A 25,928-nucleotide genomic window follows, 5' to 3' on the forward strand; every position below is an offset into this window, starting at 1 on the left:
TGTCGCATCCGGGGTCCCGCTGCCTCCCGCGCAGGGCACGCTCCGGATCCCGCTCGCTGCGCTCGCCACCCATCGCGGTGACAGCCAGTGCCGCGGGACGCGTGCGCACCACCCGCCCCCTAGCTGTAACTGTGTCCTATTGCGGCGGGCCGGCTACGTCTCCTGCGCGGGTCTGCTTTCGCTCTGGTTAACTTTCGGGTCCCGGTCTCCTCCGTCTAAGTCTGACGCCCCTTAGCGAGGTCCCGCTCCGAATCCAGCTGTAAAAAGAAGAAAAAAAGGGAGATCAGCAAGGCCTGCCTTGGGCCGGCCCGCCAATCAGGATGCGCGCGGGCGTTTTGAACGCTAGCGGTACGCGCTCCTCCGGTGCGAACAGCGCGCTGACAAGAGCCGCTGCGTGTACAGCTGACCAGGGACTGCACGCCGCTGCGGACCGGTAAGTGTGGCCCGGCCAGGTCCCCGCGCGGTCGGGCTGACACGAGGCCGCAGCCCGAGGACTGTTTATTTTCGGTTTTAAGCGCGAGCATCCCCGGCTCTTCCTCTTTCCCCGCCCCGCGTCGCCTCCTTCTCCGGTCCCCTCCCCCCTCCCGGCTGCCCCCTTCCCCGCTGCCTGCTCGCCTCCCTCTCCGCTTCCACCGCGGCCCCCGCGAAACCGGAAAAGTGGGGGGGGGGGAAGGAGAAAAAGGAGCGGTTGAACCGAGGGCCGAGTTGATCGGGCCGCCGGCCGGGGAAAGAGGGAGCGAGCTTGGTCACTCCTGGCTCCGCGCGGGTCCGGTGCTCGGAGCTTGAGAAAGCGGGAAGTCAAGCCCAGGATCTAGCAGGCCTGCCCCAGGGTCAGTGCTCACCGGACAGAGGGCCATCTGATGGACCTGTTCCGAGTTCACCAGCGGGAGTCTAGCTGGTCTGGGTGGCCCAACTGTGCAAGATGAAGTGGGACCCAGGCTAGCTTTTGGAACCTGGATTTGCAGCCCTGAGACTTGGTGGTTTCTCGGTTAGGAGCTGGGGCCTAGTGGTCAGGCCGCAGTAAAGTAGCAATCCACTGCAGGGTGACAGCTGGCAGGGTCTTACAGAACGGACTCCAAATGCCAGTACTAGATGTAGGAGAATGAGACCTGGGAATAACCAGATTAAACAAGCAAAAGCCTTGCTGTAACTGAGAGGGCAGGGCAGGGCCAGCTGCTGCTTTTCCGTCTTTCCCCCTGGTGTGTGTGACATTGCAGTAGAACCTTTCAAATCTAGGACAGAAGAATGGATCCACTAAATAAAATGAGTTTTGAGGGCTTCTTATAAGGACCCCCTGAGTATCAGTAGGGTTAAAACAACACCCAAACCAGTGCATACCTTGGGTTAGCTTCACAGAGAATTTGAATTTCTCCAATACCATGGTTGGTCCTGGGGCTTCTGACTACCCTACCTAGAATTTTCTCCCACTCCAAAAAGCTGCTCTTCCCCCAGGTATCTTGGCATACAGCAGTTTCCCACTTGGCAGGACTGCCATTTGAGTAAAAGGGCTACAATAGCTCTTCTTTGAAGAGAAAATCTGGACTTTGAAGTTCCATCCCCTGTTGCCTGATGTCTGTTCTCTATCTGTTGGATGAGAATTAATTGTCTGTTTTCATCTTCGTGTAGATACAATCATGAAGGTATCGGAGTTCTAAGTGACTTTTGGCTATGTGCTCTTCATTAAAGTTAATAATGAACTGATAATGAATATGCATTTTTACTTGAACTCGAAGCACCCATTTTATCTTCAGAGTTGTCCTTTGAATTCCAGACTTCTGTCCTTATTTTACAGGCGACAAGACAGGCCGAGAAGCGAGAAGCTCAAGTCTTGGACACTCCTTGGCCTCCCGTGAACAGGCTAGAGTTCAGGATGACCACTGGATCACCAGGTGGTGATGCCTCTTTCTGTTGTCAAAGAACCAGAGAGAGACAACTGAAAGTGAGTTATCTGTGAGTCACTTTGCTAACAGAATCAGTGAAAGCTGGAACTTTTCTTTGCTGTCTCCCAGTGGTCTAGAAAACTGACAGTTTTGTATCTTTTATAAAAGAAAACAGTAAAACAGTATTCTGTTTTGGATTAGCAAACTCATTCTGTAGTGAGTAGAGGAAATATTTCTCTCCTCCCCACACAATGTTAGGGAAGACCTTCATCTCTGGGGGTGGGGAGTGGGGGAGCCTTTTCCTTTTTTGAGGGGTTCTAGACATAGAACCCAGAGTTCCAGGCAAACACTCCCATCACTGAGCCCCATCTCAGCTTTATAATTGACAAACTTCGATTACTAATTTTATCAGCATTATAGGGACACAGATGCAACACAGAAGACAAGGAAGATACCACAGGGCTGACTGGGGAGATGGTTCAATGGATCAAGCACTTGCTACACTATCACAGGGACTGAATTCAGATCCTTGTAATCCCACTGCTACAGAGTTGAAGGGAGATTCCCTGAACAAGGTGGCTAGCTGGATTGGCCAAATCAGTGAGTTGGGTTCAAGTGAGAAATTCTGCCTCAGTATGTAAAGTGGGGAAGACTGACTTTTGACTTCATCTTTAACCTCTACACAGGCACGTGGATCCTCACACATCCATCTGTACACAGGAACATGATTATATGTGCACTCCTTGAGCTTATTCAGTTAAAAAAAAAAAAGGCCAGTGAGTAACTGGGCATGGTGGCATATATTTATAATACCTGTACTGTAGAAGTCAAGGCAGGAAGAATATGAATTTGAAGCCAGCCTGGGAGACCTTGTTTTAAAACATCCAAAATAAGGGGTGAGGAGATGGTTTGATGGATAAAAGCACTTCCTTTACAAACATGAGTGCCCAAGTTTGAATACCCAGAGCTCAAACTGGCATAGAAGCCTGCCCCTGTAATCCCAGTTTCAACAACTGGGAGTTGGGTGGAGACTGGAGAATCTCCCAAGGGTCTGTCAGCCTGGCACACAGAGCAGCAAATAAGGTAGAAGACAACCAACCTTAGAGGCTGTTCTCTGATCTCCCCACATGTGCCCTTACCCATATACTCACACCAAAGATTAAAAAACAAAACCACCCAAAGCCTAAAAGACATTATTATGCTTTTAAGCCCCCCAGAGATGGAGATCTGAAATGCAAAATGTTCTGCAAAGAATATAAATTATGTTATATACAAATGGCCAAAAAATTAACTGAAAAGATAATAGCAATAAAATAATGTAAGCAGAAACAATGGCATATAGCTGTAAGTGGCAGAGAGAATAAGGTGACAGTGTTGTCAGGACACAGTCTTCCTGGATGCTATTAGAACTTGCTATTAAAACTTGGTATTTTGGAAACACTTTGTGTCAAAGTTGTAGGCACACATGTACCCTTAGATTCATGTGTTTCATTCTTGTAATTCAAGTAAGTATCCAGAAATACACAAATATCTGAAAATATTTACCCATACATATTATACTTACAGACAGCATATGGAAATATAGGAAACTGCATGTTAAATGGTTATGTATAGTCATATATTTTACATAAGTTGAATCAACAAGTCTAGTCTTAAAGCTCATATATGAAAATATGTTATATATGTACATACATACATATCTGTAAGTATGGGGAAGTGTATGTGTATAAAGAAAAATTGTGAGCAAACACACATATATAGATATAGCTGTTCCTTTTATTGCAGGAATTTCACTTCAAAATATTTTAGCCTGGATCATGGAAATGTGGAGAAAGGGTTCTTTATAATAGTGTACAGTAGCAAAAGAAAAGGGAATAAACACAGGACATGCTCTATTGGTGACATTTTGTTTTCGAAAACCACGACTCATCAACCAAACTGGGACTCAGCTACAAATACAAGACTGTGAAAATGGGAGTGCATCTGTGTGAGTGGGCAGTTGGGAACTGTCAAAGAGCTCAGGCAAGCCGGAGAGAGGAAGTACTAGAACAGTGTGATCCTACTTGTATTTTAAATGTGTTAGGTGTTTACATTTACACACATTCACACAAACATATATATCTGTGTGTATATATATATATATATGTATATATGTGTATTATATGTATATATATATATATATATATAATTACTTTCTGGAATGATGCATTTTTGAGTAACCTGTTACCTTTGGATATTAAGAATAGTTTAAAAAGTCTCAGATTTTTTTAAGTTGATCTCAGTTTTCTTATTTATTTATTTTCGATATATTCTTTATTTACATTTCAAGTGATTTCCCCTTTCCTGGATCCCCCCTCCCCGAAAGTCCCATAAGCTCTATTCCCTCCCCCTGTTCTCCAATCTACCCTTTCCTATTTCCCTAAGTCTCAGATTTTTACTTAACACTTGCTTCTTTTCTGAACTGTTTCAAAGTCTGCTATCCACAATATAGTGACTACCACAGATCAATTATTACTTAGTAAATGTGGAGCTGATTAGTAAATATGAATTTTTCCAGTCTTTTGAAGTAGTTTTCCAGAAGTATAGGAAGCTGCATGTTAGATGGTCCTGTATACTCATATATTTTACATAGGTTTCGAATCAGCAAGTCTAGTCTTAAAGCTCATGTGTGAAAAACATGTTGTATACGTATATGCATACATATCTGCTGCTTTCCAGTAACTAATGGGAGCAACACCATCATGTCTAAATATACCAAATATGATATAAATATACTAAATACTTAGAGGTAGAATAGAATAATATTTAATTTTTTTCTCAGAAAGAAAACATCATTCATTTTTCTGTATACTTTAGGATTTAAACAGACCAAAAGCCACTGCGAATCGTGGAGTAAGCTGTGGTAACTCAGTATCATGGTGGCTGTCTGGAGACTAGGTGGTCATAGGCGATGATCAGGTAGTTTTCAGACAAGGGTATAGCTTCTGACTCCAGGTGGTGTGTGGGCACGGGAAACAGCGGGGCACACCTCTGTGTAGGAGGAAAGGGGAAAGCATCCTAACCGCTAGATGAAGCAGGGAGCCACTGACTACACATCTTCCTAGTTTTGGGGAAAAAAAAAAACTGTTGCCAGTAACATATTGACCTGTCCTTGTATTTGTAAGTGTATTGTCACTGATTAATGTTTTTGTATTATCTCTTCTCAACATATTATAAAATATGCAGCAGCATACAGTGAAATTATTTACAACATACTTAGAAACAACAACAAGACCAAATTTAACAGTATTACACTTCTCAGGAAGGTTCAGAAACCTCTCACATTACCCTCTGAATTGGGAGTCCATTGACAGGTATTGCAAATCCGGATAAGGTACTGTAGCTCAGTACTACATAACTGGGGCAGAAGAGAATGAAGTCCCCAGAAAGACAAAGTTTTCAGGAAGAGCAAGGAGACAGCTTTGTGAAAAGGTAGGAGTATGGAATCTGTTCCAGCTTCCATTTTCTCTCTGTCTGAATTCTTACACAAACACATATCAGAAAGCCTTGACATACGTTCACACCACAATGATATTTTCAGTGTCCTTTGTTAACTTAGAATGGTTAACTCCCATATTGTTTTCTCTATTGAACTTGCCCGCCTAGTTTACTACAAGAAACTAGGTCTGAGTAGCACGAGAAAATAGAAAAAGCGACCGAAAAATCTAAACTAAGATGAATTGAGAAACACTTTAAAAATTAAGCCAATTATTTCCATTGTACCAGCTTTCGTCTGACTTGCCTGTTAATTTTTCAGTGAGCCAGAACAGCACGTGGGTGGTTCAGGGGTAGAATTCTCCATGAAAAGAGTATGTAATATTATAAAGGGTTCTTTGCCCCAGGGCCCCAGTATAAATATTCATAAAGCCCACAGATTTACCTATTTACATACACAGACATACATATATCACTGTCAGCTATGGAGAGATTCAAGAAGCGTAGAACTTTAGTGATGATAGGATTGCAGAAAGGACCTGATACAGTTTCCATATTTATACCTAACAGAAATTGAGACTCATTAAAGCCATGTGACTAACCAGCCACAAGGTAAGCCACTTGTGGTTAAAAGAATAAGTGAAGCAGTGTCTGGCTTTTCTACTCCCACCCTTTCCTCTCTCTGCAGGGATTACAAGTAGAATGGGAGAATATGTTGAAACTACTGAGGTTCGATTGCTATTGTTTCTTCCAGTAATCTCTCAGTTTGAAATTATCTTATTTTTAAAACTATATGATAGTCTGTCCATCAAATCACCAATAGCAATAACTGAATGCTTGAAATGACACCAAGTAACAACTTGAGTTTTCATAAATTAGTTCATAGTCATGCTAATAATGGGAATGTACCCAGCAAGTCAGAATGCGGCTACTGCCACATGCACAGACTCCTTACATTTGGGGACATTGGCTACTGCCATTCACGGACTGCTTGCTTCAGATGTATCCTGTAACTTCTGTGGAGATTTAATCCCACTGCTTTGTCCTCTTTAGAGTGACTCAGTATTGGCCACAGCGAAGTTTATAACTTGCCATAACCAGCATCTGGGAGAACATAAAAGGAAATTAGCTTATCTTTCATTGCAAAGGCAGTTAAACTCTATTAACTATCATACATAACTTTACAAAATTTTTCTGTGAAGAGCAATGGAGAATGTATTAAATGTATGTATGTTGGCTTTACTGAAGTGGTGACTGATGGCACTGAGAATGATACATTTCTTTAAATTGGGAATGAAATAACAGTCAATCTCAAATTAGCAAATTCAAATATTTTGGACCAAAATAAATGAAGGAGAAGCTAAGGGATTTTATAAGTTAAATGGGAGGTTTATATTACTACTTGTGTGATTTTTCTTTGAAACTATTTTAAATAATATATTCCTAAAATTCCATTTTGGCTACTATTGATTATTTAGGTGTAAATAAGAATTATATTTTTTATTCTTACAGCCCAGTATGAAAATAAGCAGTCCATAACATTTTTCTACATCTCGATCATGTTTTCTCCCCAGAGCCTGTCTACTTTCCTACCTGTCCAACTTTTATTTCTGTCTCTCAAAAACAAACAAAAAGCAAGTAACAAAAGCAAACCCCCTAACACCCCCCCCCCCAAATCAAAACAGGCGAAGAAAAGACCAATGAAACACAAATACCACTGAGTTCTGTTTTGCTGGCCATCTGCTCAGGGAGCCTGCCCTGAAGGTGGGGTGATACAGCCAGAGAGACTGTTGAAGAAAACTGATTTTGCCTTGGACAATGGGTGTCGACTGTAGATAGGTTTAAGGAGGGGACCCAGTGTCCACTTCATTCCTTTAGTGCTTGAACCTGTGCATGGGCCACAGTCCTGTGAGATCATCAGTCCTCTGGTCTGGAAGACAATTTCTGTGATGTCCTCCATCCCTCTCTGTCTCTTACAGGCTTTCTGCCTTCTCTTCCTCACAGCTCCCTGAGCTCTGAAGGAAGAGGTTTGATAAAAGCATCCCATTTAGGATTGGGTATGTCAAGGCCTCTCACATTTTTTCAGTCGTGGGACTCCCTTAGTTCTTGACTATTGTAAGAAGCAGCTTCTCTGAGGCACTCACTGATCCACAGGCTAGCAATGTCATTAGGAGTCATTTTATTGCTATGCCCCTTTAGCAGAATAACGACAGTAGGTATTTTACTAGGTCATGATTAATTGTAGTACTAGGTTCTTGACCACTTGTGTGATTTTTAGCAGTGTCAGGTTTGAGTTCTATTTCATGGACTGAGCAATAAGTTATTCTTCACCTAAGAGAAATATCTGAGTTTTTTGTTTCACATTCTAATGTTGTTCATTTCAATTTGGAAATGTTCATTAGTGATTCCATTTCTATTTTAGTGTCTTGAAATATTTTCATTACTTCACTCAAGTATTTGTGTTTTCAGTCTTCATTAATGCATACCCTCCTTAAGGTACTTATATTTGCTATTTTGAGACCTTTAATCTTATGCTTCAGCTAAACTGAATTTCTCAGGGTCTGTTGCAATGGTTACTGGCTTTTGGGGGAGGCATATTATCTTGGATGTGCTTTTCGGCTTGTATCTAGCCAGCTGGAGTTGTGTTTGAGGTGTTTCTTGGTATACAAATCTTATCTCATCGTTGTTGGGTGAGTGTTCCCTTCTTTGGCTGCTGTTGTCCACTCTGAGATCTCAGGCAAGTGTGGTGACTGCGGGGTTTCCTGATAGTGTGTTTCTGTGGGTTGATGAGTGACACACAGAAATAGAGGTGGGCTAGCTGGAGAGGCTGAGGAGGAAGAGCTAGGGGTACCAGGGTGTACCAAAAGACGGAGTCCTTGGAGAGTGCAGTTGGGATGGGAGGAGGGACTTCTGCTGGTGGACTGGGGGGGGGGGTAAGAATAATTATGCAGAAGGAATGGAGTTGGGAGGGTACTGAAAACCACCTGAGTCGGGCTCAGTGTAGCCTCAGGGGTCCCTGGTAGGAAGTGATTCTGTGTGTCAGTGGCTGACACAAAAGAGTGGGGATAGGCTAGAAGGGAAAGCAGGGACTTTTTTGTGGCTACCCCCAGTTCCCCATCCCCCACTGCTATACACCGCCGCGCAATTTCCTGACCCTCTGTACTTCTCCCCATCTCCTCTGACACCAGATCCGGTCCCCGATTTTCCCTCCCCCTTCCTTCTCCTTCCTACATCCCCCTCCCTGTACCTCCTGTGATTATTTTGTTCCCCCTTCTAAGTAGGACTGAAGCATCCACACTTTGGTCTTCCTTCTTCTTGGGCTTCATATGGTCAGTAAGTTGTACCATGTGTATTCTTAGCTTTTGGGCTAATATCCACTTATCAGTGAGTACATACTATGTATGTTTTATTGTGACTGGGTTACTTCACTCAGTGTGGTATTTTCTAGTTCCATCTATTTGCCTTCAAATTTTATGAAATCATTGTTTTTAATAGTGGAAAGGCTGGGAAGGAAAGAGTTAAAGAGGACTCAGAGCCCACTCCAAGAGGAGGAGTCTCTTGCCAAAGGCTGCAGGAGGTCTAAGGCTAGGCAAAGATGAAAGCTTTGCTCCAGTAATTTTGAGTTTTGAGTTTCTTTGGGGGAGTAAAAGCATGTTGGATACACTCTCTGTATTTTCAAGATTTTATATGAGAAGAGCCACCCCAGAAGGTAAAGGAGATCGTGATTTTCTGCACTTTAGAAAAATATTTACCCATGTATCATTCATGATTTGGTACAGGATGGTACAGTTGCCACAAAAGTGTAGTCACTGTGATAAGAGCATCTGGAATTTTCTGATGTGGCAGATGTGTAAATCTGCACATACACATACCCTTACTACTTAATAGAATCAAAGACAAAAGCAAACATTTTCTGGTGTGAAGTTTTGCAACATGCCTCCCACCCTTCTTCTGCCTTTGGAACTACCCTTTAAATAACTGCTTTGGTGAGTTTCAGAGTCTAACATACATGGAAGGGCTCGTGACCTCTGTTTTTCTGACCTTTCAGAAAAATAATCCTGCCTGAGGTGGTGAATGTGCTAACTAGCTCGATTCAGCCATTCTTCGATGTGTTCAGGAATCCTAACATTTTATACTCTACAAGTGCACACAACATGGACATGACATGACTGTGCCTATTCACTTATAATTCAAACAGTAAGGGGAGAGGTAAACTATCTTTTGCACACATGTAGAACCTTCGTATTCCCTTAAACTTGATTTTCAATGAATAGACATTGATATTTGCAATCATGAGTTTTGCTTCCCCCCTTGGATAATAATTACAGTTGTCTTTATAAGCATCGGGCCAACTACATTTCAGATGCTACACAATGCACAGGGCTACAAAACTCTGTAAATGTGGCTCCCCAGATACCATACTTGCCAGTGTCCTGTTCCACAAGTAAAGGAAGTTCCAGTATTTGTAAACTTTAAAAGACTCACATTTGGGGGCCAAATTGACTTAACTTTTGCACACAATGGAAGGTTTAAGTGTTGAAGGAACAAATATGTTTTAAAGCATGCCCACTGTAAATGTAAACTGTATTAATAAATATGCTATCCTTCCAAAATAGCTATGGACATGACATGACTCATCTTTGCTAATATATTAGAGAAAAAAATTGATAGGGAAGTTTTGTGTATTTAGTTTAAAGGCACCTCTTTTCTACTCTGAGGTTGCTTTTCTGTATTTTAGATGAATATTCACTTTATTTGACACCTAGAAACATAAAGTGTAAGTCTTACATTTTACTATAAGAAAACAGATTTTAAGGATAAATGATTGAAATCATTATTTGGATTTATTACAAAGGACAAACAGTGAACATTTGAATCTTTTAATATTTGGAATTTTGTGGTAAATGCATGATAATACATGAACTTTTAAAATATCTGTGTGAAAATATAAGTGTATGCCATGGATAGGTGTCTGCAGAGGTCATAATATCCTGGACCTGTTACCGTGGCTGGGAACCAAACTCTGGAGAACAGCAGAGGCTCTTAACCATGGAGATCCTTCCAGGTTCCAGTTTTTTTTTTTTTAATTGTGTGTGTGTGTGTGTGTGTGTGTTGGGGTGTGTATGCACAAGTGTCAAGAATACAGGTTTCTCTAGTGGCAGAGGTTTTAATCCTCCTGGAAACTGGAGGTATAAGTGATTATGTTATATATTCTTGGAACTGAACTGAGCCAGCTGTCCACCCTGAAAATACACTTTAATGCCAAATCTTCCATATCTTGGAGTCTACCTATCCTGTTTATTTTTTATTAAAACAATGATGTATCAATTGTTTCAATGCAAAATGAGCCAAGCCACGCTGGAAGCCCCCAGAGTGCATCCACATTTTGTTCAGTAGGCAGAAATACAGCCCATAAGTCATCATTTGATTTCAGTATGTTCATATTCAATCTCCTTTTTAGTAACCTTTGGGAAGTAGCCCTAGGTAACCAACTAGATAAGCAGACCTGTCATCCAACAGGAAACCTAGAATAGTCCCCCTGAGACATTATACAGGAACACTGAACAGAGAAACAGCTTAAAGACAGAAGCAAGGTGTCTTTGCCTCTAGGAGTGTGCGGGCGTTACAGTTTCAGGAGAAGCTGTATTTCAGGAGGGGTACAGGCTGTGAGTTTAGTACGTAGGAGACTAAGGCAGGCATTGTCTGACTTGAGGTTAGCTTTAGGCACAGAGGAAAGCACTGCCTTGAAAGAGAAGGAAAGAATGGGAAAAAACCCAACTAACCAACCAACCAACCAACCAAAAACAAAACAAAACAACCAAACAAAACCAAGTTGCACTATAGTCTCACCTCTGCAGAGGAGCAGAAGTTATACTGTTAAAAGTTTTCCTCATTAAATACACTGTTACTAAAGAGCAATTCAAAAGTAGGACATTTCTAAAGCGGTTCTTAAACTATTTTGCATAAACTGCTGCACACTACTATTCCCTGTTGGGCCTTAGTCTGCTGAGTATGTCAGGACCCAGGCCTCAAGGCAGCTGTGGGTCACAGTTTAGCGGAGATCTGTTGCCTTCAATTTCACAATTTTTCTTGTGGAGCTGGAGGCGACTCCTCAGTTTCTATGAATGCCATTTTGCAGGTGAATCCCCACACAGGACAGTGCACAAAACCACTTCAGTGCCTCATCTGCGCTCCAGGTTTTCCCTCTAATCTGTGGACCATCTGCATTTTGAGTTCACAGGGGAAGGTACTGACTGCTCCCACCAAATGTCCAACAAATGTCAAGCTGTCTCCAGTTCCCCGCTGCAGCAGGTTCTTGTGGAGATTCAAGGATTTCCCTTGCTATTTTACACCAAGTCCTGAAAGGTATAGGGCCCCCCACCCCGGGGGAACTTCATACAATACTAAATCTCCTTGGTGATCCTCTTGGCTTCAGGCTGAGGATCTAGGGCCAGATGCAGCTGCAGAAAATATGTAGGAAGTTATTTCTGATTGGCTTTTCCTTCCTGGCTAGGGTTCAGGTTCTGGAAGGCCTGCAGGCTGTGCGCTGCTGAGCCTCTTCAATGCTTGCAGTCTTCCTAGATGGGGCTGGGGAGAAAAAAGTCCTTGCAGGAGGCTGAGGGAACCTGGAATCAATCTCCGGTGGCGGCGTGCAGATACCTCGCAATATCACTGTGGCCCTGCTCTTCAGCCAAGTCTACAGGCAGGCGGCCCCAGGCATCACACACATCCAGCCGCGCCCCTGCCCTGTGCAGCACCACAAGCGTGTCCAGGAAGCCCTCCCGAGCTGCGTCGTGCACAGGTCTGGTAAGAGTGGCAGGATCGGCGCAGTTGGGTTCCGCTCCGTGGAGCAGCAGCAGCTCTGCCACCTGGGCGCTGCCCATCATCATGACCTGAGGGAAAAAGAAGAGAAAGAGCTCAGAGGTTATGCAACTGGCATTTCCAGCAGAGGTGGCCCCCGGGGGTGCTTGCTAGCTTCCGTGTCTGGTTTCTCGCAATCCACTCCCCACCCATTATAGCCTAGACTGAACTCAACATAGATTCCATTTTATTCTCCACAGGTGAAGCAATAAGAAAGGGCAGAGAAATGGCTTATTTCTTATATGGAATGTTGGACAACAGAGACTTATTTCGTTAAGTGATTTATTAGCTTGGTTTGAACTTTTTTTTTTTAATTATTTTACTTTTACCCTTTTCCTAAAAATTGACTTTTCCCCTCACATAAATTCTGCTTCTGATATCCCTCCCTCTCCTCCCAGGTCCTCCCTAGCTCCCCTCTTGTCTCTTTTTAGAAAACAAACAAGCTTCTAAGCAATAGCATAAAACATAAGATAAAACAAAAACTAATACATCTGAATTGAACAAAACAGAAGGGAAAAGAGCACAAGAGCAGGTACAAGGCTCAAGAGACCCATTCCTTCACACAGCTGGGAGTTCTATAAAATCATTAAACTGGGAGCTATAATATATATACACAGAGGATCCAGTGCAGACCCAGACCGCCTGCCTAGTCTCTGAATTGTTAGGAGCTTTGGTCATTTAGAGGACCTTGTTTCCTTGGTTTCCCCCATCCCCTCTGGTTCTCACAGGATTTCTACCTTCTCTTCTGCAGGGTTCCTTTAACCGTGAGGGAGGGAGTTGATGGAGGTGCCCACTTAAGACTCAGTGTTCCAAGGGCTTTCACTTGCTGCATATTGTCTAGCTGTGGGTTCTGTATCTGTTCACATCTGCTGTAGGAGGAAGCTTCTCTATGACTGAACAAGGCCAGACATGTCTAAGTACAGCAGAATGTCATTAGAAGTCATTTTATTGCTACTTTTTTTTTTGAACAATCTATTTGATTTTACCCTAGTTTACTAAGCTATAGTCTCTGGATCTTGGTCACTTGAGCAAAGTCAGTTCTATCTCGTGGAGTGAGCCTTTAGTCAAAGTCAGGCATTATTGGTTGGTTATTCTCACAGTTTGTACCAACCTTGCCCTAGAATACCTTGCAGGCAGGACACCAGAAACCAGGCTTTATATATAAAGTTTTATATTGCTGTCCTCTAGCCCTCAAGGTCTAACCAACCACATGTACTGGTTAGTTTGACACAGTCATTTGGGAAGAGGAAGCTCAGCTGAGAAAAGCCTCCACTAGATTGGTCTGTAGGCAAATTTGTTGGGCATTTTCTTGGTTAATGACAAATGTGTATGCTGGGAGGGGGTTCACTCTGGGTGTGTGCCCCACATGTGGTCCTGGAAGAAAGGTAGCTGAATTTGATCCTTGAGCAAGCCAGTAAGCAGTGTCCCTCCATGATCTCTGCTTTGGCTCCAGCCTTGCCTCCCATCAGAAATGCACTGTAGCAATAATTGTAAGCCAAAAAATTGTAAGCCAAATAAAGCCCTCTCTCTCCAAGCTCCTTTTGTCCATGGTGTTTCTCACAGCAACAGAAAGCAAATGAGGACACCATATAATGGTGATTTTTTTTTTTTAAAGAAGTTAGAGCCGTGCTTTACAGGAGAAAACAATAAACAAGGCAGTTTTTAAAAAGGTTTTGCTCCTTCAGTGTCATGGATGTCTGTACTCACAAACTGTGCTCTGATCATTTGAGCACAGGAGATCAGGAGGAAGTCAGCGCATTCCAAGCTTATAGAACATTAGGGAAACAAATTACTTAGCATCTCATAACATTTTAACCTAGTATGATATACAGTGGAAAGTGTAGACATACAGTGAACAGACACTGTAACATGAAATTAACATTCATTTATATTGTACAAAAATTTTAAAGGTAAGTGATATTTTTTTTCTGAATAAGAAGTTTGACTGGTACCTAAATCACAAAGATGCATAATTAAAAAAACACAACAATGTTTTGAAGATGTAATCCCCATTGCAGCTATTTCTGTATACTGTACACTATGCAAACATTTGCTTCTTCATTTTAAGTTAGTCATAAAACAGGTTTTGGTATTTAACTGTCCTAAACAGTCACTGGTTCTGGTGGGCCTATGTGCTTTGAAATTTACACAGTGGCAGTGGTCATGTACCAGTTTTTATTATATTAACGTTAGAAACATTCCTTCCTTCCTTCCTTCCTTCCTTCAAGAAACACAGCAACCTTTTTCTTTCTTTTTAGTGAGCTAAGGGCTATTTTTACAGCTACAAAAAGATTTTAAAAGTTTTTAGTAAAAATTGTAAATAAAATTTTTATAAGGTCTTTATACCCACTTTACAATTATTTTTGTTACTTTTAAAACATTCTTTTGTTAAACACCTCTTTTTCGTAGAACTGAAGAGGACTGGTACTTATTTTCCTAAAGTATACTATTAATGAGAGCGCTGATTTTCATAGTCCCAGAGACGGAAGGTTAGGTGAATGAAAACGGAGACTACATCAGTCAACAGGAGAGCACAAAGCATTGTGTTAGATCTTCGAGAAATATATCAATACTAATTAGAGCAGGATTAGTAAACATTGAACAAATGTATCTCAACAATCAATAGAATGTTTAGTGAACCCCTTTGTCGTTCGAAAGGACTCAACTGTTCTGTTGGGAGGGCTTTGCCTGCTCACATTAAACAGTGAAAAACTATACCCTGTTACTGCCCGCATACAAGGAATTAAGTGCTGGGTTGGGGGAAATCCTTAGTCCTATGAATGCGATTAAGTTTATGAGGAAAAAGATAATAAAAAAGACTCAACGTTGTTCACAGTGAACTCTCTTGCCCTACGCACTACAATTTTGTGGAATTCCCTGAATCTAGGCCATGTAACCAGCAATCTCATTTTTATCGTGTCGTTCTATCTGACCCTCCCTTTCCCACTTTGCTGCCCGAGTGTCGGGGCCTTCTTTCTATGACTGAAAGATGGCAGAATAAATATTGGTATTTTTTTTCCACCATTGCAAAGATTCGGAGGCTGGAGACGTTGCTCACGGGTAGCGCACTTGCCCAGCATGTACGGGGACCCTGGGTTCCATACCCAGCCTCGCAAAATTAAGAAAAAGCCAATCTAGTGCAGAGGGATATTTCGATCGATCGTTTTTGTTTTTCAGGATTTTTGCTCTTGCAAAACCTGCCTCCCGTCGGGCCCGCACACATCCAGCTCCAGAGGGTTGCCCAGTTACAGCTCTCAGCCGCGGAGGGCACCGCGCTCGTGCGCCCTCTGCCGGTAAGGCCTGGGGACCCCGCTACCTGGATTGGGCGCCTCCCGAAGCGGTTGACGGCGTTGGGATCTGCGCCGGCTTCCAGGAGCTGCCGCACCGTCTCCACCTGCCCCCGCGCCGCGGCGGTGGCCAGGCCCGCGTCACTGCCGCTGCCCAGCATGCCCTTGTCCCCAGTCCGTGGCAGAAACGGTCCTCTGCCGGCCGTGAGATTGCTACAGCTTCGTGTCTGAGCGGCTCCTCCTCTCTGGGGACCCAGAAGCTTCGGTGAGCGTCCTGGGAACGCTCGAGCGCTAGCGCCTGGGAACCGCACCGAGGGCACAGCCGACTTGCGCCGGGTGGGGAGCCCGCGGGCACTGAGCTTCAGCGTTCAGCACCGCCGCCGGCCCTGCCCCCTCAGACCACGCCTGCCCGCCTAGCCCCGCCCACATTTGGCAACGTCAGGAGGCAAATGGGCGTGGGGGGCGGTATCTGAGAATCGGAAGGTCTTAGACGCCTGCGCAAAAGCTTCCTAGTCTGGAACTTACCGTGGCCGGTTGGCTACTTTTGAAAAAGTTGTGCTTCTGCACTCAGCAGGCGGAGCAGAGGTCTTTATTTAGCCCAGGCCTGCAGGTTTCGCTTTGGAGACATTAATCGCTCTTTTGTAATTTTGGCTGAAAGAAAGCCTTTAGGGTGAAATTTTCCACTTTCTGAAGCCGTCTGAGGGTGACATCTGTCATGAAAAACTAGTTCATCTCTAGGCGGTATTTGAATTTAATACTCGTAATAAGAGTTTCACATCTAGCATCAGACCGAACAGTTTTTCTTTTGACAATGCCTTCCTATTTAATCAGCCAGAAAAATAATAAAGCAGCCCAAGGATCCTGTTTTGCCTGTCTTTAATTTTTTTCCTTGAGCTGTGGTGGTAATTCAGAAGTTAAAAAAAAAAGATAATGTTTTAGAGAAAGTTAACGTCGCACACCCAAAAGTGGATCATAAGAATTTAAGATCCCTGCACATGTACCTGTTTACTCACCTGCTTGGGATGCTGAGACAGGAGGGTCCCAGAAACCCAGAAGTTCAAAGACAATCAGTATATAACTAACCAGGCCTCCTTCCAAAGCCCCCTAAGGTCCGATTCCACGTGTGTACTGTATATCTCAGTTTGCCTCTTACCGGTTTAAACCCACCTCAGCAAGTATTTGATTTTTAGTTATCATGTGTAATAAAGAGCATTTATGCAGGAATAATGAAACAATAAAACTCGGGTGTGGTGCTGGGCCTGTCATTAAACAGGGTGAACCTGTCATTAAACCCTCCTCTGAAGATGTAAAGATCAAGTGCAGCGCTGCTCCCTAATCTTCCCAGGGGAGACTGCTTTAAAAACTTTAAATGTTACAACTGTTGCTGCAGTGAAACGGGAAGAGAGCCACACTCTGTATGTCTGTTGCCAAACAACTCTGGGCCCAGAGATGCTGTGTGAGAATGGCCTGCAGTTCTTATTTACAAAACAGGTTCAGAGTGCTTATGAAGGAGGTCCTAAAGGAAGCCAGGCGTCTTAGTGATAAAAACCAAAGACTTCAGAACGCATTCTCTGGTATGCTTGTGTCAGAGTCCCCATTTAGGACTATTTGCTCTTGACCATTCCACTCTTAGTCCTCAGCAGAAGACTAGGAGTCTGCGTCTGGGTGAACCGTGTTTATAAACTGTTTCTGTCCCTCGTCCCCTTTAGGGGTCAGTCATTCACTGTTGCCGGTGTGCACAGGTAGAAGGGGAGGCAGAGGAGGAAAGACATACAGCTGAATCCAGAGCTCTGAAATGAAGGGCATTGGTGTTTTGCTAACAAGTGGAAGAACCAAACCAGCAGCTTGATATTGGTGGGTGTGAAGCAAGTAGATTCTAGGATATTTTTACCAGTAAAACTTTGCTACTCTGAAATTTAATTCACAGTTAAATGTAGCACAGAAGGCTTTGTGTGTGTGTGTGTGTGTGTGTTGCGTGTAGAGCATATGTGTGCCCAGATGTGGAGGCTAGATAAGGATGCCAAGTGCCACATTCTACCACTTTCTGTCTTAATTGCTTTGAGGCAGGGACTTTTATGTCGATTCTGTCATCTAAGCTCAGATTCCCATATTTATCCAACAAGCACTTTTACCCACTGAACCATCTCTGTACATCCTGTAGTGTGAATTGTAAGGGTGTTGTGGAAACCTTTTTTTTTTTTAATGGATCCAGCAATTTTAAATGTAGTCCAACATGCCTACATTGACTATTGACTATGTCCTAAATCCAAACTTTTAACATGATGATAGATTTTAGTGTGCTATTTTTTACTAAAAGATATTTTTACTGGGCATTTTAGGGTATTTATCAGTTTGCTTTATTTATTTATTTATTATTTATTTACTTATTTATTTATTTATCTTTTTAGTACTTGTGACTGAACTCAGGCTCTGTGGATACTAGGCAGTTGTTCTGCCATGGGCTTGTATCTCCAGCAAGTGCTGACATCGTTAAAATATCCACTACAGTCACACTGCTTCACATAACCTATCAGTGAGCTTTGAACTTCTCTGAAACTTGGACAATAAACGGTACTTTGCACCAATTTCTAAGCTACCTTCTGTATAGTTCCTGTTTCTGGGGATAAAAACGTTTATAAATGAGAAAATGCAAAAGAATTGTTTTCCTTTGAAGGAAACACAGGAAAATCACGGTAATACAGGGAAAAACCAATGAGCAGAATAACTGAGATTTTTCACGAGGAAGAAAGGAGAGAGATTTACTCATCAAGTTGAAGGAAAAGCGTTTGGGGTAGAGGCACTGCTTGCCAAGCGCGCGATCGCAGGAACCAGCACCAAGGACAGCGACAACCCGTCCTGCTGCTCTGGGTGGTCTTTACCCTCAGCAAACAATTCTGGGGTTTAAAGTCCTCTTGAAGGTTTAATGTCCCCTCCCCCACCTGCCACCACCTGTAATCCCATCATCCCGGAAGCTGTGGAAGGAGGATTGTGGCAAGTTTAAGGCCAGCCTACAGGGTTAGGCCTTGTTTTAAAAGATCACAAACAAAATAACAGGAAACACCCCTTAAAAAAACTCAGTGGGCTTTCCCCACAAAAACCAACGTGCTCAACTTGTTTTCCAGATATTATTGTATTATGTAATATTATCTCTATAAAGACTAATATTCACTGTATTTGAAAGAAGGAAAACAAACAAGCATTCTATTTCCTGTTCCAAGTGCCTTACAAATATTACGTTCTACCTCCATAAAGATCCTACGTAACATATACTGGTATCATAATTTTATAAGATAAGACAAAACAATGAGAGAAATAAGAAGCTTATATATTCCCTAGTCATTGGAGGTGACCAGTCGTCACAAGTCATTGGGATCTTAGCTGTGAGGCTTCAGAGCCTCTGCTCTCTACACTAAGTGGTGTGTGGCAGCATCTGTGGTAGGCTCAAAAGGAAAGAAGCAGTAAAATGGCAAGCTGTTATTTTCTACACTACTTTCTTTACCCCAGGTAGATAGATCACACCATAGCAACCCTTAATAGACTTGAACTATGATATTTCATATGTAATACCGATATGATAATGCGTTTATCTTGGACATCGGAGTAAGATAGCCACACATTTGCTATGTCTCTGGAGCTCAGGTGCTTCCAGGGTGAAGGTCAGCCTGAGGTTTGTGGCTCAGACATGGTGAGAGTTGCATCAGGGTGGAGTACAGTCTCAGCAGAAGTGTGTCAGCTGAACCTTCGTCAAGTGGAGGACTCATTAAGTAAGGAGAAAGAAAAAAACCAAACCATAAACTGGATTTAAATTTAGAGATTAGGAGGAGGGAGTTTGTACAATCCATTTTAGTATTGTATATTATGAAGATCACGGAGGATATTTATGTGCGAGCTCATGTCACTCACCATAGATCCAGACTCACCATAAAGTGTGAATAGAAGTAGGTAAATGGCCTCGAGGAGTAGTGATGTACCAGTGCCTGCCGTTGTGTGTTCTAGTATAGTATTTCCAAATGAGGAGAGAAAGAGATACAGAATCATTTCTGGGGGCGTTTTCAAATTATATATGGACCACCTCCTCTTTAGGAGGCTTGGTCTTTCTCTAGTCCTTTAGTGGGTGATTCTTGCTCCAGGATTCACACTGCATCCCATTTTGTGTCTTTTATGTCACAGTGTTCTTCGCTTCTCTCCTCCCCCTTTCTTGTCCTGGCCTTTTAAGAGAAGGTCTCACAAAGCTGCTCACTCTGTCCTCGCAGTAAATCCCAGGCTCTCCAGCTTTCTGCTGCCCTGCCTCAGCCTTCTAAGGGCTGGGACTAGAGGCCTGCATCACCATCACTGATCTCCCTGATAACGTGTCACGTCTTTAGAGGTTGAGGGATAGTGGTCTCTTGACCTCACTTCTTCGTTTTCCGGGGTATCAGCTCTAAAGAGGACATGTTCTTTGTTGCTACCTGGTCATCTACATACCAGAAGGTTAAGACAGGCACTAAGTGTTTTTAAATTCATTTGTAAGTTTTCAAGATAATGAGTTATCTCTTGCATATTCTAAAAATGATTGATGATTTGAAGATTGTTGTCATAGATTTAAATAGTGTCCTGTAAACTTTTTGTTGATCTGTAAGCCCTATCTTTGGTCAGTGGCCTGTGTATGAATTTGGTTCCTAAATTCATTTGGCATGACTAGTGGTTTTGCTTAAAATCTTTGATTTTTGTTATGACAGCATGTTCTAGTGCTGTCTTGCACATTTCACGCTGTATTATGAACAATTTATCTGAGGAGTGCTGGATCTTTTTTAGTAGGAAATAATACTTAAAAACTATAAGCCAAATGTTGGTGGAGCATTTTTGCTTCAAGGTTGGACGTTATATGTCTTGGTCTGTATCTTTATATGCAAAACTTAGTTGTTTCTTAATTTAGGATGATTATATATAATTTAATCTATGTGAACATCGAAGGGGTTGTTAGTAGTTTAGTAGCATAGATCTTTGGGGAGGTGTGGTCTCAAAATGAGTGCTACAACCAAAAAAATTGCATTGAATCAATATCCAAAATGCCCCATAACATGACTGTATTTGAGAGATGTAGTAAAAGAAATTATTTAGTAAAGTCAGGAATACTCCCCTATATGGGACACCCATAGCGTCCCTCTCAGTGGTTAGACCATTCCTTCCACACAGCCCAGCTCCATTTGGAGTCAGTGTTCCAAACTCTTTCTGCTGTGCACGCAGGGTTTGTCATACTTGAACATGCAACAATTTGTTTCCTAATTTTGTCACATCATGTCTTAGTAGTGAAGCTCATTCTTTAAAGTGAGCATATGGCATTCAACTGCAGTGGAACCTTTTGGGACACAGGTCTGCATTGGTTTATCCCTGTCACCTAATGGTCATCACCAAGTGGTTATAAAGTGCCCATTGTGTCCCAGACACTCTCCTAAGTCTTTAAAGCACATCAGTGACAGAAGATGGCAAAACCCCAACCAAGCCAAACACAGCACTGCTCCTTGGCTTTCATACTCAGGTTTGGACAGTGATTTCTGTTGTAAAATTAATCATAAAACAGATATGTAAAGTCACACTTGAGCCGGGGGTGGGGGGGTGGGGGGGGTGGGGCTGTGGTGCACGCCTGTAATCCCAGCACTCTGGGAGGAGAGGCAGGCAGATTTCTGAGTTCGAGGCCAGTCTGGTCTACAGAGTGAGCTCCAGGACAGCCAGGGCTATACAGAGAAACCCTGTCTCAAAAAAAAAAAAAAAAAAAGAAAGAAAGAAAGAAAGAAAGAAAGAAAGAAAGAAAGAAAGAAAGAAAGAAAGAAAAGTTCACACTTGAAGAAAGAACATGATTGGGTCTGAGGGATGGCTCACAAGTATGGGAAGTTGCCAGCCAACCTCACAACCTAAGTTTGGTCTGTCGATCCACACGGTGGAAAGAGAGCACCAACTCCTAGGTGCAGACCCTTTACCTCTCCACACGGGCCGTGGCACATACTCCCCTCTGCCCCCTAATTAGTACATGCAAAAAAAAAGTAAAAATGTTAAATATTACTTAATACCCTTTGTGTGCTATACCTATAATAAAACAGGTTAGAATTGGTTTGTGAAAAAGGAATATCAATATATCCAGATAAATACCCTTATAAAATCATTAAAAAATTTGTGTTATATAAATAAATAATAAAACCAGTATTTTAATACCCTATGAAGCTCTCAACAGGTAGAACTTGGTACCAACATGAAGACAACATTAAATTCTTTTGATTTTGTCATTTGTCGGTTAGAGGAATACTCAAGCATTTGGTAGTGAGGAATCTAGATGTCATTACAAACCAAGACACAGTTGAAGCGAAAGCTTGGAACTGATCATGGCAAGCCAGAGCTCAGTCTCACTATGACGACAGCAGCCTTAGGATTTTAACCCTGACACTGTCACCTCAGAACCTTTCATGTGGTCTTCAGTTGAGACAGTACTAAAGTGAAAGTGTCAGGCTAATTAAAATCAAGAGTTAACAAAAACATACGAGACAAATGCAGGAGTTTTCATTGGGTATACTGATTTTAAATTAATACTTAAAAATTAACAAAGACGTATCACACAGCCCTCGTAGTTCACAGTTGAAATCACAGAACTCAGGAGGCTGAGGCAGGAGGATTGCTTTGATTTAAGGCCTGCCTTGCATTACACAGTGAATTTTAGGCCAGCCAAGCTTCACAGTGAGACCTCATCTCAAAACACATGTTAATTATGTTCAGGAAACTGTCTCTCTAATTGTGATGAGCTTTTCAACTGGCTTAATTTGGGACAATTTTAATGTAAAAAATGAAAACACAATTTAAATTACATTTCTGGGATGGGGAATCTTTCTAGAATGTGGGTCCTAGCATAGAGTGAATCCTAGAATTCCGTATTGTGTTCCCTCATTCCCTACTGGAGCGTCAAAACCATGACTGCAGTTGGGAAAAAATATTCTTATGATGTCACCAGCCTGGTCTTCAACTCAGAGATCCTCCTGCCTCTGCCTCTTAGTGCTGGGATTAAAAGTATCTATGACCACTGTCCAGCTTGTGTGGGCTTCGTAATGGACTGTTTGATCTGAACCTAATTAGAAAGGAACTGGTCGGAATATCAGAGGTCTGGATTCTCTGCCATGTTGTGATGATTCAAAGAATGTAGGAGACTATTAGTGGCCATTGTGTGACCTCCCTTGGATCTCTGATTCCCCGACCCAACATGACTGTAGAAATCACTGTGGAACTTACCACTGAGGAGCACATTAATTGTGTCCTGAGCTGTTTGAAGGTGATCTTCTGGTGTGTGAAAACAGAAGGGCAATAGAAAATGGATCTTATATTTTAGTAAGTACTTTGTCAGAAAATATTTCAATGACCTGTTTTCAAGTACTTTTAAATTAAATTTCCATTTTATTGTGCTCACCGTACTAATTCAGCTCCTTTGTATTTGTAGCACCAAGGTTTGAATATTGTGATATTAATATCACAATGTGCAAATTCAAATTGTGATTCATAATTCAAATTATAACATATTCTTTTATGAAACAGATTCTGGATCATGTGAATTTAGAAAGCATTAATTTCTATATGGGGCATTTCTACCCTTAAGTCTTTGAAATTCTAGATGCAAACATATAAACTCAAAAGTTCTTCTGAGAAGGGGAATTAGAACATTTTAGTCATTTCTGTCATGTAGTGCACTGCTTTCTGTCAAAGTGACATTCCTACAGAAAAAAAGAGGAGATGCAGTCTATTCCTGGGATGAGACTTTGCAGTCCACGAGTTTACCAAGTGTTTGGCCAGAGTGAAGCACCTTGCTGCCAGAGAGGCCACACAGTGGGAGGACTGAGCACTGAACTTCATCTGTCAGTTCCTGGTTGCGGAATGAGGTGGAAGAGTGGAGCTTTGAAGCAATTGCTCCCCCAGTCTTTTTGGGTTTACATATCATGTCTGGGCATTTGCAGTAAAAACGTTCCATTCTCTGACCTGTGTTTAAGGCCTCAGTGTTGAGACATGTGCGTTAGAACTGCTGCGGGACTCTGTCTCCCAGTCAGAATGGCTCTCATCAAGAATCCAACCACAAATGACAAGGGTGTAAAGAAATTGAAACTCTTACCCTACACTGCTGGTAGGAGCGTAAACTGGCACAGACACCGGAAATCAGCATGCGGCTTCCTTGAAAAACTAAAAATTAAGGCTACCATATGATCCAGCTGTGCCACTCTTGTGTATATTTCTGAAGGATTCTGTGTCAGTTCACCACAGAGGTGTTTGCAGTGTGTGTGCTTTGCCATAACGTTTGCAGTAGCTAAGATATGCAACTAGCCTGGATGCCCTTCAGAAGACAAAGAAGTGAGGACTGTGGTACTTATATGTGATGGAATTTTATTCAGCTGTACAAAAGAATGAAGTTATAACATTGGCAGTCAAATGGATGCAACTGAAGATCATTATGTTATGTGGAATAAGTCCAAGTCTGTTGCATGTGGGATCCAGATTTAAGTGTGCCTGTGTGTGTGTGTGTGTGTGTGTGTGCCTGTGTGTCTGTGTGTGTGTGTCTCTCTGTGTGTGTGCCTGTGTGTGTGTGCCTGTGTGTGTGTGTGTGTGTGCCTGTGTGTGTGTGTGTCTCTGTGTGTGTGCCTGTGTGTGTGTGCCTGTGTGTGTGTGTGTGCCTGTGTGTCTGTGTGTGTGTGTCTCTGTGTGTGTGTGTGCCTGTGTGTGTGTGCCTGTGTGTGTGTGTGTGTAGATATATCTATTTGTAGGATAGGAGGCGGCAGGAAGAACACTGTGAGGTAGGGAGAAGAGCCCTAAGGCTGTGCTGATGGGGAATAGCAAACAGTAATGGATGATGATCTGCAACATGAAAACAGAAGAACAGGAGACTATTGGGGAGGTAAATGAACAGGTGGGCGCATGAGTCAGAGCAAAGTATACGATGAAGATGGCACAGTGAATCGATTTCTTTGTAAGTCAAGCAAAGAAAATAATCATTTATTCTTTCATTGATAAGCAGTATAAACTGACTTCAAAGCTTGTCTACAATACATGTGGGTTGGTGGGTTATGGTGAGCTGACTTTGATTCCTTTGGGTATATACTCAAGAGTGGTATATAGCTAGATCATATGGATAACTTTATTTTTAATTTTTGGAGGAACTTTTGTACTGTTTTCAATAGAGGCTGAGCCAATTTCCTTCCCCACCACAGTACATAAAATATTCATTTTGCTTCTCATGCTTAGAAGCATGTGTTGTTGTTTGTTTTTTTTTTTTGATGACACTTATTCTGACTTGGGTGTAAAGGAACTAGTGTAGTCTTTATTGTATTTATTTTATGGCTAAGAATATTGCATTTTCATGTACTTATTGGCCATTTGCACTTCTTTTGAGAGCTATCTGTTCAATTCATCAAATAGTCACTTTTAAAGAGAGATTTTAAAAATGATTTGTTTATTTTTATATGCCTTGGTGTTTTGCCTGCTTGCATGTCTGTGTGAGGATATCAGAGCCTTTACAGCTGGAGTTACAGACAGCTGTGAGCTGTCACGTGGGTGCTGGGAATTGAACCTGGGTCCTTGGGAAGAGCTGCTGGTGCTCTTAACTGCTTTATTTCTCTAGCCCCCAAAGAACAACTTCTTTTGTTTGTTTGTTTGTTTTTGTTTTTCGAGACAGGGTTTCTCTGTATAGCCCTGGTTGTCCTGGAACTCAGAGTTTCAGAGAACTCTGCCTCCCAGAGTGCTGGGATTACAGGCGTGTGCCACCACCGCCTGGCCAAAGAATCACTTCTTAAACAAGCAAGTACAGTTAAACTTGCTTTACTAGTAACAAAACATGTCCAACTACCTTCTTAAAGCACTATCGTGAAGCACAGTGAATAAGTAATCAGTGTATTTATGAGGTGTATTTATATTTCACAGATTCATTGTGTATTACTCTGCCATGTTTGCCAAATTCTTAGACCATTTATGTTATTTTCTTTTTACTACTTTTAAAAAATTGTTAAATTAAAATTCTCTCTCTCGTGTATGTGTGTGTGTGCACACGAGTGCACATGTTTGCATGCATGTGAATGCAGGTAACTGTCATCCAGGGACATCAGATGCCCCTTGGAATCACAGGATGGTTGTGAGCTGTATGTAGGTGCTTGGAACTTAGCTTGGGTCCTCTGCAGGAGCGGAGCAGGATCCTAAACACTGAACCATCTCTCTAGGCCCAACACAACTTTATTTTCTTAGCACTTTTCTTCATAGTGACTCACCTTCTTAAGCCCCTCTCATCTCACTTTAAGCAACATTATCTGCAAGAGCATGGGTTTGCTGTGCTCCACACAATATTTCTTAGGCAAATTCTGCTTATAGGCAGGGTATGGTAGTGGATACCTGCATCCCAGAACTTGGGAAGCCGACATACTTCAAGTTTAAAGTC

General features: G+C 42.3%; 1 protein-coding gene and 1 long non-coding RNA gene across 2 annotated transcripts; one reads left to right on the forward strand and one right to left on the reverse strand.

The window, feature by feature from the left end:
• The first annotated feature begins 6 nt into the window (after positions 1-6).
• On the forward strand, positions 7-15,537 carry LOC127680942 (uncharacterized). Its single transcript, XR_007977039.1, has 3 exons — positions 7-433; positions 1,793-1,939; positions 15,393-15,537. It is a non-coding gene; the product is annotated as an uncharacterized LOC127680942 (long non-coding RNA).
• Positions 10,221-15,867, reverse strand: Cdkn2b (cyclin dependent kinase inhibitor 2B). Its single transcript, XM_052176755.1, has 2 exons — positions 15,532-15,867; positions 10,221-12,247 (listed from the first exon to the last, which is right to left on the reverse strand). The coding sequence occupies exons 1-2, from the start codon at positions 15,661-15,663 to the stop codon at positions 11,987-11,989; spliced, it is 393 nt and encodes a 130-aa protein (XP_052032715.1). The 5' UTR covers positions 15,664-15,867; the 3' UTR covers positions 10,221-11,986.
• Positions 15,868-25,928: the final 10,061 nt, after the last annotated feature.

The sequence above is a fragment of the Apodemus sylvaticus genome, chromosome 3 (genome assembly GCF_947179515.1).
Source record: "Apodemus sylvaticus chromosome 3, mApoSyl1.1, whole genome shotgun sequence".
NCBI classification, from domain to species: Eukaryota; Metazoa; Chordata; class Mammalia; order Rodentia; family Muridae; genus Apodemus; species Apodemus sylvaticus.

Excerpts from the sequence above, each read along its gene's own strand:
- Cdkn2b (XM_052176755.1), bottom strand. The coding sequence starts at position 15,663 with ATGCTGGGCAGCGGCAGTGACGCGGGCCTGGCCACCGCCGCGGCGCGG. Across the intron at positions 12,248-15,531 it reads TCGGGAGGCGCCCAATCCAG|GTCATGATGATGGGCAGCGC; the intron begins GTAGCGGGGTCC and ends TTTTTCCCTCAG.